General features: G+C 44.7%; 1 protein-coding gene across 5 annotated transcripts in view; it reads right to left on the minus strand.

Moving 5' to 3' along the window:
• Positions 1-562: 562 nt before the first annotated feature.
• The window catches only part of SNX27 (sorting nexin 27), a 65,093-nt gene continuing 52,677 nt past the window's right edge, over positions 563-12,978 (minus strand). For 2 of the 5 annotated variants that reach the window (XM_040626748.1, XM_040626744.1), the window contains 5 exons: positions 8,258-8,314; positions 7,813-7,962; positions 7,411-7,539; positions 6,959-7,018; positions 563-980 (listed from right to left, as the gene is read on the minus strand). In XM_040626748.1, the coding sequence (XP_040482682.1) occupies positions 924-980; positions 6,959-7,018; positions 7,411-7,539; positions 7,813-7,962; positions 8,258-8,314 (453 nt within the window). In that variant the 3' untranslated portion in view covers positions 563-923. Of the gene's footprint in view, positions 981-2,209; positions 6,061-6,958; positions 7,019-7,410; positions 7,540-7,812; positions 7,963-8,257; positions 8,315-12,978 lie in introns of those variants that run through there. The other 3 variants (XM_040626745.1, XM_040626746.1, XM_040626747.1) reach the window with 3 other exon arrangements.

Genomic DNA, 12,978 nt, shown 5'->3' on the forward strand with positions numbered 1-12,978 from the left:
TACATTGTTGACCTTCGCACATCTGTCTCTCCGTCTCCATGGTCACAAAGTCCGAAGTCACCCTCGTACCACCAGAGCCCTCTGGTAGCCTCATCTGTCTCTACGGTTCCCTTCGTGCCCTCCTACAACCTGTTCTCCATAGAAGCCTTCTACAAATCCATTCACAGACAGATGCTGAGTCTGTCTTCTGCCTTTTTTACCACTCTATTCCCATCACCCTCAACAGTGCCCAGAACATTAGAAGGTGCTCAACAAATAATTAAAAAGTAACTACTGGATGTCTATATATCTAGATTTCTCACCCATGCCTAAATCATAATAGGTCCAAAGCTAAAACATTTCTATTTTCTAGCCACCTAGACATGAAACCTCAGGAGTCTTTACTCCTGACACATGCACTAATGTTATTACAAAAGATTTTACTTCCACAATTTTTTTCTCACATCCATGTCCCTTTCAATTATCACTGCCTTCACTTCCCAACTAATCATAGCAGTGTCCTAATTGAGCCTTCTATATGTATTCTGGAGCGCCAAAAAACAAAACTTTTTTTTTTTTTTAATGTAGAACACTTTATCCTGGCATTCAAGGCTCTTCAAACATCATCCATCTTATTCCTACACATCCCGATGTTCTAATCAAATAGGACTACTCATTGTTCATCTGGACAAGTTTGATCCTTCCCCTCCCCCCAAGGCTTTTCATTCCCAATTATAAGTGTCAGGCACATAACAGCTCAATAAGGTTTGCGGAAAACGTTGTTGTTGAAATCCTGCTCGTCCTACACGGTTCACCTTAAATGCCACTTTCTTCACGAAGATGTCCTTAGTTGCTTTCATCCAGAGGTCTTCTTTCCCCCTTCTTCCTAGTCCTTATGGCACTTCAACCTTCCACTGCCACGTATTATGTCATTCGTAAATCTCTCAGTTCTCCGCTGGGCTGAAAGCGGGGATGAGGTTCTTACTTTGCCTTCGTACCTGCTGTGGTATGGAACAGGGTGCCCTGAGCGTGGCAGAGAGCCAATCAGTGTTTGTTGACTTAAATTTTTGTCATTCAACTCTGGGATTCCACTTTCTATTTCTCTACAGATTCTTTCCTTGTTAAAGAAAAAAATTATTTCCCCATTATCAGATTTATCAGATTCCAATTATTTAATGCCGATGGCTGAGTGAATGAAACCCTGAACCAATGTCTCTCCCCAAACTGCATAAGAAATGTCAAACTAGTTTTTGCTTTTATAGTCTTCAATCAAGGAGCAAAAGCATATGGTCAGGGGTTATAAAAATAAAAAAAGGTTTACAAAAATAACAAAAATATCTGACCTAACACAAATGCTGAGCTTTTCAGAGCAGATTCAGCCCATGAATTAATGTACAGAGAGAAGCAGGTACTCTTTGGAGTAGGTCATTAGGCCACGGCACCGGATTCCTCTGTAAAAACAAAGTTCACCCAGGACCACCTTTATTCTCAGGGCTGTGGGCAGAGGAGGGAATATTATTGCCTATTATTATGTATTATTATTATTATTATTTTAAGATTTTATTTATTTATTTGACAGAGAGAGAGACAGCTAGCGAGAGAGGGAACACAAGCAGGGGGAGTGGGAGAGGAAGAAGCAGGCTCATAGCGGAGGAGCCCGATGTGGGGCTCGATCCCATAACGCCGGGATCACGCCCTGAGCTGAAGGCAGACGCCTAACCGCTGTGCCACCCAGGCGCCCCTATTATTATTATTATTATTCATTAGGTTCACATTCAGGAGATCAGTCTCCCGAGGTATTTGTAAAATCAAATAGTATATGTCATGTTGCTGGGGTAGGGGGACAGTGCTAAGATGTGTCCCAAGGGCTCTGCTAGGCTCCATCTGAGTAAGGCTGAGGGAGAGGAGTCCTGTGAGTCTTACCACGGATTGCGGCGGGGGGGGGGGGGCAGGGGGCTGGCATAATCAACTCCGACCTCTGAAAGAGGAGGAGGCATTTAATGGAGCCACTGGAAGCAGAACTTTAGGCGAGGGGCCTTCCAGCTTCTCATTCTCTTGCCCTTCTCTAGCTCCTGCCCTCAAAAGACTGCCCCACTAGCTACTTGGGAGAACCAGGCAGGTGTTCCTTCCCATTTTCAGACTGACCTTTCTAACTCCAATCTCAAAGGTCCCTCTTCACTTCTTCCCATGCAACCCAAAGGATGTGTAGTCTAGGAAGGCATAGACTAGATTCATCAATAAATCAATTTATTTAAAAGAATATGTTACAATTAATTACACTAAGTGACATAACCAAACAATTTTAGAGTGGTTAGCTCTAGAACAAGGAATGAAAGAAACACTGTTAGCCATTATGTGTCTGTGTATTTTCTCTTCACATTTCTTAAATCACAAATAAAAAATACAAGATACTGCAGTGAAAATACAATTAGAGTTTCTCAAATAAATTAAAAGTATGCATGGCTTGGGGAAAACTGAAGCCCAGCTCACTGGCTTAAAAAGGGGGCATGATATAAAACTGGTGTCCAATTTAGCAGTTGGCCAAGTGCCTCCAGCCTGCAGCACTCCCCTCTTTGCTCCTGCCCTTCCCTGGAACCCTAAACATTCCCCACACTCAAGATTATTGCTGAGGAGTGAGCTGCTGTCCTGGTATGAGTGAGGCCTGGCATGACGTGCTCAGGGTTAGGGGGAAAGGAAGGCAGGAGGTGAAACTGGAAGACAGGAGTCGAAGAAGCAAATCCACTGCCTCTCTTCTATCAACCATGTTGTCCTCCCTTCAAAAGGAAGCTAATGGGACACAATCAATCTGGTGAGGGAACCTAGCAGTATGCTGGGCTCCAACAGCCCAAATGGTCTCTAGACTGAACTGATCCAGCCAGAGAGCACAATGGAGAGAAGGGGGGGCACAGTAGTCCCTCCAGGTCTGGAGACTTCAGGTCAACCAGGATGCAGTCTCCGCAAGGAAAACTGCCTCCTAGGAGCCAGGCCGTAAGTTGGCAAATTCTGAGAGGAGAGAGAGGTGTCCCCTCCTGTCAATGCCCTGTACTGCTGCTCCAAGCACTAGGTCTGGAGCTACAAGAGGGGATAACCAAAGCTACCGGCCCGGGTGATGACAGGATGAAACCAGGCAGGCCAGGCCTAGGAGCTGCCCTGAGCACATATCTGGGCTGAGCTTAGGCTGAGGGCAAGGGGAGGGTAGGAAAATGGAAGAGTAAAGTAAAAATACAGAGAGCAGAGAGCCCAAAGCATGGCCCAAGGAAACCCTTCTGCAGGGACAGGTTTCTCAGGGCCTGCATTTTCTCCTGATCTATATAAAACTCTGAGCTTTTACCAAAGAGGACAGAAACTGAGTACAGAGGGGAGGACAACAGGAGATCAGGAAGATCCTGCTGGCTCTGCTGGGGCAAAGCAGAGGGGAGGGAGAGCCCCTCCATTTCCCAGAAACAAACTGCAAAAGAAGACTGAGCAGAAAGGCTCCCTGGGCAGAACCCAGGACTAAGAAAGAGAGCAGGGATTAGGGAGAGGAAGTACAGAGCAAGGGGGGAAAGGAGTGTCACACTAACACTGCTTCATGCAAAAAAGAGCTTGATCCTATGGAGCCACAGTGACCCTTGCCCTGGTCCAGGAGGCCGCCGTGGGTGGAAGAGGGGAAGGTTCCGTCCTCCATGGGCTCCCTCCTTCCCCCTCCTTGCTACAACAGGGTGCTTTGTTAGTGGTACAGCCACAAGTGGGGGCTGTCCCTAAACAGATTCTGCCCACAGGCCAACACCCATGGGGCCCTCGCCCAGTCTCCAGAGCACCAAGGGAATGAAAGCTCTGCCACGAAGGGACCAGAGCAGCATCCACCCAGTCCAAGGGGCCTCCCTGCTACAGGTATCCCCCGTGGGGGGGGGGGGGATACATCTCACAACGTGAGGTCAGGATTTGGGATATTGCACGGACTCCAGATTTGTTCATTCCTCTCCCACTCTGAGGGAATATGGGCAAACTGCTGCTATGTTTACAGTCTGAGCAAAGCTGGCGCCGAAAGCCTCTTTAGCATCTTGGAGCGGGGAATCAGCATATTTTCCTTCTAGGGTCCTTTGGCTCATTATTAAATTCATTTAAGCCAAAAGTAGTTAATCCTGTATCAAAACTTTCAAACCAGGGATCACTCTCTATAACGTAAAACATTCAGCATCCCTACGTTCTGTATTCTCTGATTCCACCTAGATTTGGAGAAGGGGAGGGGAGACAAGTGTCCTGTATGATCCCACACTGTCCTGGGGCAAGCAGTTGCCAGGATAACAGAGTGAGAGAGAAGGAAAAGTGGCCTCACAACGATCTGCAAAAACAAGTCACCAAAAAAGAAACTTTAAACCACCCCACCACTGCTCAGTAGAGTGACTAAACCAAATATGGTTGCCTCCCAGTTAGACAAAGCAAAAGATGCCACCCAATGGAGGTTTTTGTTTAGAAGGTAGAGAAGGGAAAAAGAAAAGAAGGCTCACAGAAGTGTTTTAGTTGCATCAGAGCCCAACTTTGAGCTCCCAATACAGTATCTTAGAACCTGGGGTTGAGAGTGTCGCCCCACCTGGTCGGCCCGGCCCCTACGTCCTGAGATGCAGCTCTCAGGTCACAAAAGCTCAAAGTGCAAGGTGAGATGAGGAGCTCTTTGAGGGACAAAAAGGTTTTCCTTCAGTCTCCTTTTCATTAAAAGTTGAGATCCAACTCAAATCAACCATATTCCTACTGGTCCTTCCTGGGTCCTAAGCTGGCTTGGATGGGCACTGGTTTGGTTGGCACAGACCACTGACTCATTCCAAGTTTCCCCAAGGCCTTGGGGATATTGTCAGATCCCTCCCCAATACGGCTCTTTAAGGAAGTTGCAGAGAATGTAACTGGTTATGGGTGGTTATTGGTCAGGAATGGGTAGGGAAAAGCTTAGATACTTAGGGCATTTCTTCCTTCTTTTCCCCCTACCTAAGTCCAATCTTTGTGCCTAAAGGTATTGGCTTCAACTCTGGTCCCTAGTACTCTGTCTGCTTCAGAAACAGCAGGGAAATGGGAAATTACAACCACAAAGTATTTCAGGTTCCTGCGGCATCAACCTCCTGAGCTGACCCTCCCCTCCATTCTAGGCCAGTGGAGGGAGAGCATTCGAGGGGCCCTCGGGAAGTGAGAAGGAGATGTGGAATGTGGCTAGAAAGCCATGAGTGGAAAGAGAGAGAGATGGACCAGGAAAGTTGTCTTGGAATCAAGGACCACACCAAGTCTTTAGACTCTCCCTGCAGATCTGCAAGCCTTGCTGCCCTTGAGAAACACATCTCTTTCTCCTCCCCAGCAGCCTCTTGGAAGATAAAGAAACTATGCTCCTTGCTCCTCAGACTCTATGGCAACCCATGAGCCAGAATCTTCACTCAATACAAAAAAGGGGGGAAAAAACCCAAGCAGGTTGTAAACTTTTCGAGTCCTTCACGAGGAGAGGTATTTTCCTGGTAAAATATTTTTTTTCCTTTTTAAAGTTTGTTTCAAAATAAAGAGAGCAAGAGAGAAGTCATGAATTCTAGTGAAAGGTGTGTAAAAACACAAGCTAAAAAAGGTACTGCCATCAATATGAAATTTAAAAAGAAATATATATATGTATATACGTGCAGCTAATTTGTGTATATATAATTTTTACATACATACATATATATGTCTGAACAGTGCAAATGGATGGAGTTCATAGTTCCAGTTTTAAAAATATAGTACAAGGAGAGTCTGTTGGTATGAGGCCCAGGTGAAAGGACAAAGATACCTTTGGCGCATTGTTGGGCTTATTTTCCTGTCTTAACTCAGCTGACTCCTGGTGCTGACCAACCTGTTGTTCTCTACCAGCTCAATTCCAGAGACATGAAATTCAGAGGGACTATTAATAGTATTTAGTTTAGGGCTTTTGAACATAATGACTTTTTTCCTTTTTCTCTTCTTTTGTGTTAATGGTTACTCTGTCTGACACAGGAGACGAAAGGGGTGAGAGGATGAGGGTGAAGAGGAGGGGGTGAGGAAAGGCTAGGTGGCCACATCCCTCTGCTGTGACCTCGCCATCTGGAAAATGTTCTGAAAGGAAAACAGAGACCAGTTACTGGGAAGCCTGAGGTGTCTGCGTCTCCTCCCACCTGGAAGCCACCCTCAGACAGAAACAGAAATATGCATGGCTAGATGTCTCAATCTGATTGGCCTCCACCTCTGCTATAACTTCCCATCTAGAAGCACAGCCTTTTAGACCCAGAAAGGAGCTTGGATATTAATTATCTGGTTCAGCCTTCCCATTTTATAGATGAGAGAAGACAAGAAAACTGAGATCTAGGGAGACTCATTTGTCCAACGTTGCAGGGAGGAAAAAAGCTGGAAAAAAAATCCTGATTTGATTCTCAGAGCCCAGTATTCTTTCTACTATACCAAAAATATAAATTTCTATAACCCTGACTTTATCTGCTGAACTTCAAAAACATTGTCTTTGAGAATCAGTAGCTAATTATTCAGAATCTTCCAAATTCTGCTCCAGCACTAGCATATACGGACAGCAGTGAAACAGGAGCAGAAACCTTCCCACACATACGCATTAGTGGTTAGCCCAGACAGGTTCTGTCACGACTCGTCTCGTCAGAACAGCTAAAACTGAGGACAGCTGCCCTTTTGGGTCAGGAACAGGCAGTGATTGTATTAAAAAAACAAAAGCAAAACAAAACAAACCATAGCAGAGGAGGGTCCATGAAGTCATGGGAGATGGAACAGCCTACAGCCGGGCTACCCAACGGACCAGGGGAGAAGCAGGGCTGCTTCTGCAGTCTGTTCAGCATCCAAAGGCTGGAAAATAACCTCCCTAGAATAAAGTCTCTAACTAATATTCCTATAAAGACTCAGATGGAACTGAAGGTCCCAGGTATCTATCTGGCCATATCATTTTCAATACACAAAAAGATGAAAAAGTCAATTCAAGATTGTTTAGAATTACCTCTTTTCTCCACTTGAGTTCACAGAACACCCTCTCGAAGCATTCATGCATATAATTAAACTGAAAAACAAAAACAAAGCAACATAGCAACACTGACTTCTCAAGACACACCACAGGGCCATGCCTTTGAACTCCTGCCCTCTGTCACCCCACCTCCCAAATGTGGCTCAGCCTAGAGAAAAACCCTGACAAGCACCACAAAAAAAAAAAAAAAACACCCAGGCCTGGGTTCATCTACTATTCTCTGGCTCCTTCTAGTGGTAGTTTTGAGTCAAACGGGACGTGAAACTGCCAATCCTAGTCAGCCCTCCAGGAGAGACAGGAAGATGCCGGGGGCTCTAGGGTTCAGAACACAACTGCTACCTCTATAGCTCTCCCCATTTATGCCTTCAGCTTGAGAACCTCAAACCCAATCTACTTTCCCCAAGACTGTTTCCCTGTCTACCACTCACGTATGGTGTGAAGATTTTAACCCATCGAGGCTTCTTCTCTCCTCGGGCATATTCAAAGCAGAATGCCATTCCTTCTTCATCTGTATCCCATCGCTGCATCTCGTCCCATTCAAACGCTATTACTTGGTTCTAAACAACCGAAACAAGAGTGTAAGTCTGAGAATGCTGAGGAGCTTAGCTAGGATGGTTCTGAACCAGACAGAAGTGAAATGATTCAAAGAAAAGGCTTTGACAGAAGAGTACGAGTCCGCGTGAGTAGCCAGGAAGGGAAGGATTGGTGTGGACCCAGTGCCGATTTACCTGCCCCGCCCAAAGAGCTCTGATTTCACCTCCCCTCCCAGCACGCGAGTGAGCAGCAGTGTCCCTAGCGCTCCCAGTCCCAGCCCCACGCTGAACTGTCACCTCCAGCTGTCCTTCTTCAGTGCAGGCATGCAGTTTAAAGTGCGTGATGCTGATGGCTGTGATGACGTGTCCCTTCCTCCTGGAGTCACAGGCACAGTGGGGGAAGATGATTTCATTGTAGCCCTCACAAGTCCTTAGCATGTTGAGGTACTAAAAAAAAGGGGGGGGGAGTGAAAACAGTGTTACTGTGGTTCACTGTGGTACTAAACCACCATGAAGGGCTGCTGGTGTGGCGCCACAGAAAGAACGAAAGGAATCCTCTCACCCAGCAACCTGAAGACCATGCCCTGGTCTCACACCCAGCCCTGAGAAGAGCCGTGGCTTGGAGCCGATCCTTCGTTCCACTTCCAGGGGCTACCTCTGTACTTCCAACCCCACCTCCTTTCTCCACCTCGTAAGTACACAAACGAGCCAGAAGAGGTGCTCTGTCCACAGGGGAACTCACAATGCCAGGATGCCTGCCTCTCCTTTCACTTGCCTCCGGGGTGGGAATCAAACCGATCTGCATGATTAAGGAAAGGGATCTCAGGTCTCCTCCCAAATCAAGTTATAATAAGGATCTCCGTGAGGAGAAGTAAGCGACCCCAAATCTCATACTCGTAACATGTTTAAGCTGAAAGAGACTGTTAAAGCTAGACCCAGAGTCTCCCACAGGAGACCTGCTTAAGGTCACAGGTGGCACAGTCAAGATTAGAAGCCAGATTTAATTTCTTGGCCACTGGTCCTTTCTCCATTGCCAACTAGTCCCCAAATCAGTGCCACCCTCCCCTGGTCTCCAGTACCTATGCCTCCTTAAAAAGCACATGGCCCAAACGGAGTGGCATATACAACCCTCAGAAGTATGGTGGTGTAAGACTGATTCAGAAAGGACTCCAACTCAGTTTTGTCCTTTCCCCTCTACAATGAAGACTGGCCTCTCTTTCACTCAACTCACTATTCTGAGTTGAGAACAGAGAGTAAAAGATGAGTGGGAAAGAGAACAGAAGAGAAATAGGGAAAAGATGACTTAAAAAACAAAGATGCATGGACTCTGACCCAGTTTCCTTTCAGGGACTGACCAGGAAATAAGCAAAGAGCCCTGAGTCCCCGCACACAGGAGAACAGAGCACACTGGGGACATGCAGGGACTGCTGGAAGGAAAACAAAGGCACGGCACACTAGCTATCTGCACGAGATGGCAGGAAATGGAACACACTGCAGAGTCACCTTCTGCCTAAGAGAGAAGAGACAAAGGGATGTAGGCACAAAAAGGACCCTGCGCAACTGTAGCTCTGGTACCCAGGAACGGCACCCAAGACCGTCGCTACTGCCCCAGAGACTCTCTGGAAGGACTCAAAGGCCCATGGAAAAAAGTCACACCACATGTGCCCTTCCCTACTTTGTATTTATTTCTGTTTAGGTAAAATAATGGCAACTTCAAAGGGGAAAAATTATAAAATGACACCAAGAACACAGCGACAGGGTCAATTCAAAAGTGCCACAATACCTGATTTGCGTCACTTTTCCTTTCTCATTTCTCCTTCATCACCCTACTCCATCCGCCTATCTCATCATCCTTCCTGTACTAGGGATAAAAGTAGATATTGCTTGGCCCTGCCATTAGCACTATGACCAAAAAGCTATCTCTGGCCTCTAAACTTTGGTATATAGGACAGGCAGTGCCATGGAATAAAACTCTTCTGCGGTTATAAGCAGAAACAAAGGTTGGGACAGGAAGCAGGACGAAGAGTGGCCACAAGCCTGGGCCCAGACTACCCTAGGCTTGAATCCTGGCTCCGTCACCTTGGGCAAGGTACTTGCACTCAAGATAAATTGCTAAACCCCAGGAGCCTTAGTTTCCTCTCCTGTGAAAAGGATAATAGTAATAGCACCTACATCACACAGTTATTTGTGACCATTAAAGTATTTAGCATAGTACTTAGTACATAATTAGGTATTCAATAAATGACAGCTTAAAAAAGTAATTTTAAGGACTCCATTATCCTCAGCCAGAGGGCTCAACTATTTCCTCTTTCAGGAATGCCCTGTGAAATGATGTATATGGAACTTACTCTTAAAAACTGCAGGGGAAAAAAGCACATGTGTGAGACAGATAAAGCATGAACGGCAGAAAAGTGGAACTTTGCTGAAACTGGGTAATGAATACATGGGGGTTAAATGTACTATTCTTCCAACTTCTTTACTTATTTGAAATTTTCTACAATAAGATACTGAAGGGAAAAAGAAGAGTGCCCTGTAAGCAGGCCTCCCAGTGCTCAATCCACGGCATCCTCCTAACAGTCGTGGGAAAGTCTGCATGCTCAATAAGCAGCAAATTCTGCTCAAAGATGCTTAGAACCTCTGCAAATGCTGGAACGTGTCACGCAGCCTTGGGACTGGTTCTGTTCACGTCCTTTACCAAGAAAGCATTACATGTAACACATTTGCTGAGACTTCTCCTCTTTGAGAGGCACCACTACCGTTTTAAGAATATTTCTGCCATATTCCTAATAGGGAGCTTTATTTCTTCAGAAGAGAAACACGTAGACAATGGGAGGGATTAGGAAAAGACATCAGATGAGGCATGGAGCTATGCATACCTTGAACTCTCTCTCTGTGACCTTGTTTAAGTTACTCTGCCCGGGGGCTTCCTCTCTGCCATCTGGAAATAAAGCTTTGCCCCGCTATAGGGAAAAACATGCTTTGAAGTCAGACAGAAATAGGTTCAAATTCTAGTTCCACTTCTGACAAGCTAAGTGATATTAGTTAAGAATCTTCATCTCTCAGACTCCACTTCCCCGCACACCTGCATGGTTGTTAGAAGGAGGAAATGAGAATGTACATACTGTGCCTCGGACAGTACCAGGCACACTACATGTGCCCCTTCTCACCTCTGAATCAAAATGCTGATTTTTCCCTACATATTCAAGAATTTAGTCCTTGAAAGCAAAGAACCTCTAGGGGACTTTCTAATAGTGTTAAGTTCCAAAAATAGCCTGAGTGGAAACTAAGGGCACCGGTGGCCTCGGTGTGACATGGGAAATGCAACGTTTTCAAAGATTCTCAGGTCAGGTAGTATTTCTCAGCTTTAGGTAAATCTCTACATGCCTAGATTTGCACAAAGCATAAAGATACGAGCTGTCCTCTGTAGTTGGAAAACCAGGGAACTTACAGACTGTTTAAGAATTTTGGAGTATTTTGTCAAGAGCCTACTTGATAGCTGGCAATCTGAATATTCCCATTTTATAGAAAAGAGACTAAAACTGAGAAGTTTGTGAATTGTTGAAGGTCTCACAGTGATTTGGCAACTAACAGCAGTGATTTGACCTAATCTTAGGCCTATCAACAATATTTAGTTGCTATCAAGATGCATGGGCTCAGAAGGGTCCATCTGAGTTGGAAGTTTCAATGTATTGAACATGACCACTGGGTAGGCTAATGTCCTTGAACACTAATACTTGAATACATGAAATTATACTTAAATAAAATTCACGCTTTTCAAACTTTGGTGGGATTTTATTTAAAATCTAATTGTAATATTATAGGGCTAGTACACATTTCTTTGTGGCACTAGGTTTTCAAGACAACAGAATTCCATAAATGTTTAAGCATATCTTACACTCAATTCCAATGATCCAAGGGGGAAACATCAACTGTACTTAAGGTTTGTTGTTGTTGTTGTTGTTTAAGATTCATTTCTTTATTTGAGAGACAGGACACACAGGTGAGCTTGGGGGGGGGGGAGGGGCAGACGGAGAGGGAGTGAGAGTCCTAAACAGAGGCACCTACGCAGGGCTTGATTTCATGACCCTAAGATCACAACCTGAGCTGAAACAAAGAGTTAGATGCTTAACCAACTGCACAACCCAACTGCCCCTGTACTAGAGTTCTTAACTTGAGTGATTACGAGATACAAATTTGAGTCTAAAAGTAATTTTGTAATAGATTACCAAGCTGTTAAATTCAGATCTTATATATTTTGCCATAGGACAACCCAAACCTATTTATATATTTTCAGCACCTTCTACTGTGCCTGGCACACACCTGGTACTCAACAAATATTTGTTGATGAATGCATAAATGGAAGACAGTGTGTACAGAGTACTACATGTGCGAAGAAACAATATGTATTCCATATTGGAATTATTAGAAGCCCTTATGAAATTACTTTGACTTGCTGCCTTTGGCAAAGGCAAAGAAGTATTCCAGAGGCTGATGGTCCCTTTAGTATTTGGTCCTTTTCACCAAAAAGATGCAAATGTGCTCGTCAGAATCACGCATTGATATACAGAAGACAATGCCATGATCTTAAAGAACAACTGGAAATCGAGTTTTGTGTTCTTTTTAAGATTTTATTTATTTGAGAGAGAGAGCAGGGCGAGGGTCAGAAGGAGAGGGAGAAGCAGACTCCCCGCTGAGTGTGGAGCCCAACAATGCGGGGAGGCCTGACCCCAGGACCCCAAGACCAGGACCTGAGCGGAAATCAGATGCTCAACCGACTGAGCCACCCAGGTGTCCCAAAATCGAGTTTTAAAATCCAGTTCCTCACATAGTAAAATTCCCTTTACCAAAATTCTGCCAAGAATTAATTCTGTTTAAAAGATTTTTGTCTATTTTAGCCTGTTGATATGCAGAACATTGGTAAATGGTTCCCTGATCTCTGGCAGTTTTCTAAGACAAACAGATTTATTACTTTTGTCATATAAGCGATAAAATAACTATCCCAGCTATAAGATTATGGGCTGCGTTCAATGGTTGACTTGTTTGTATTCTTACTCCAACCCAATTAGTTTAGAAAGAGAATATTCCCTCATAAAAAGTGCACACATAGAGGGTACAAAAGAAAGTTAGTGACCTATCAGCATCATCACCAATGCAATAACTGTCTTGTGTGAAATCATGAAAAACTGTAATTGGAAAACTTCCAACTATATGTGAATTTGCCAAGAAAGAAATTTTAAAATGCTATGAGTGAAAGTTTATGTAAGTGTTCTTTACAAATTTTACTTTTGACAATTTCCATCCCTGTATTTATGGCAGGTGCAAACCGAAAACTCATTTTAAAACATTTAAGGAATTTTGTAGGCAGCCCCTCTCCAACAGAACTTTCTGTGATGATGAAAATGTTCTGTATCTGGGCTGTCCAACACGGCAGGTACTAGCCATATGTGGCTATTAGACACCTGA

This window comes from Ursus maritimus, unplaced genomic scaffold (assembly GCF_017311325.1).
Source record: "Ursus maritimus isolate PB19 unplaced genomic scaffold, ASM1731132v1 scaffold_12, whole genome shotgun sequence".
NCBI lineage: Eukaryota > Metazoa > Chordata > Mammalia > Carnivora > Ursidae > Ursus > Ursus maritimus.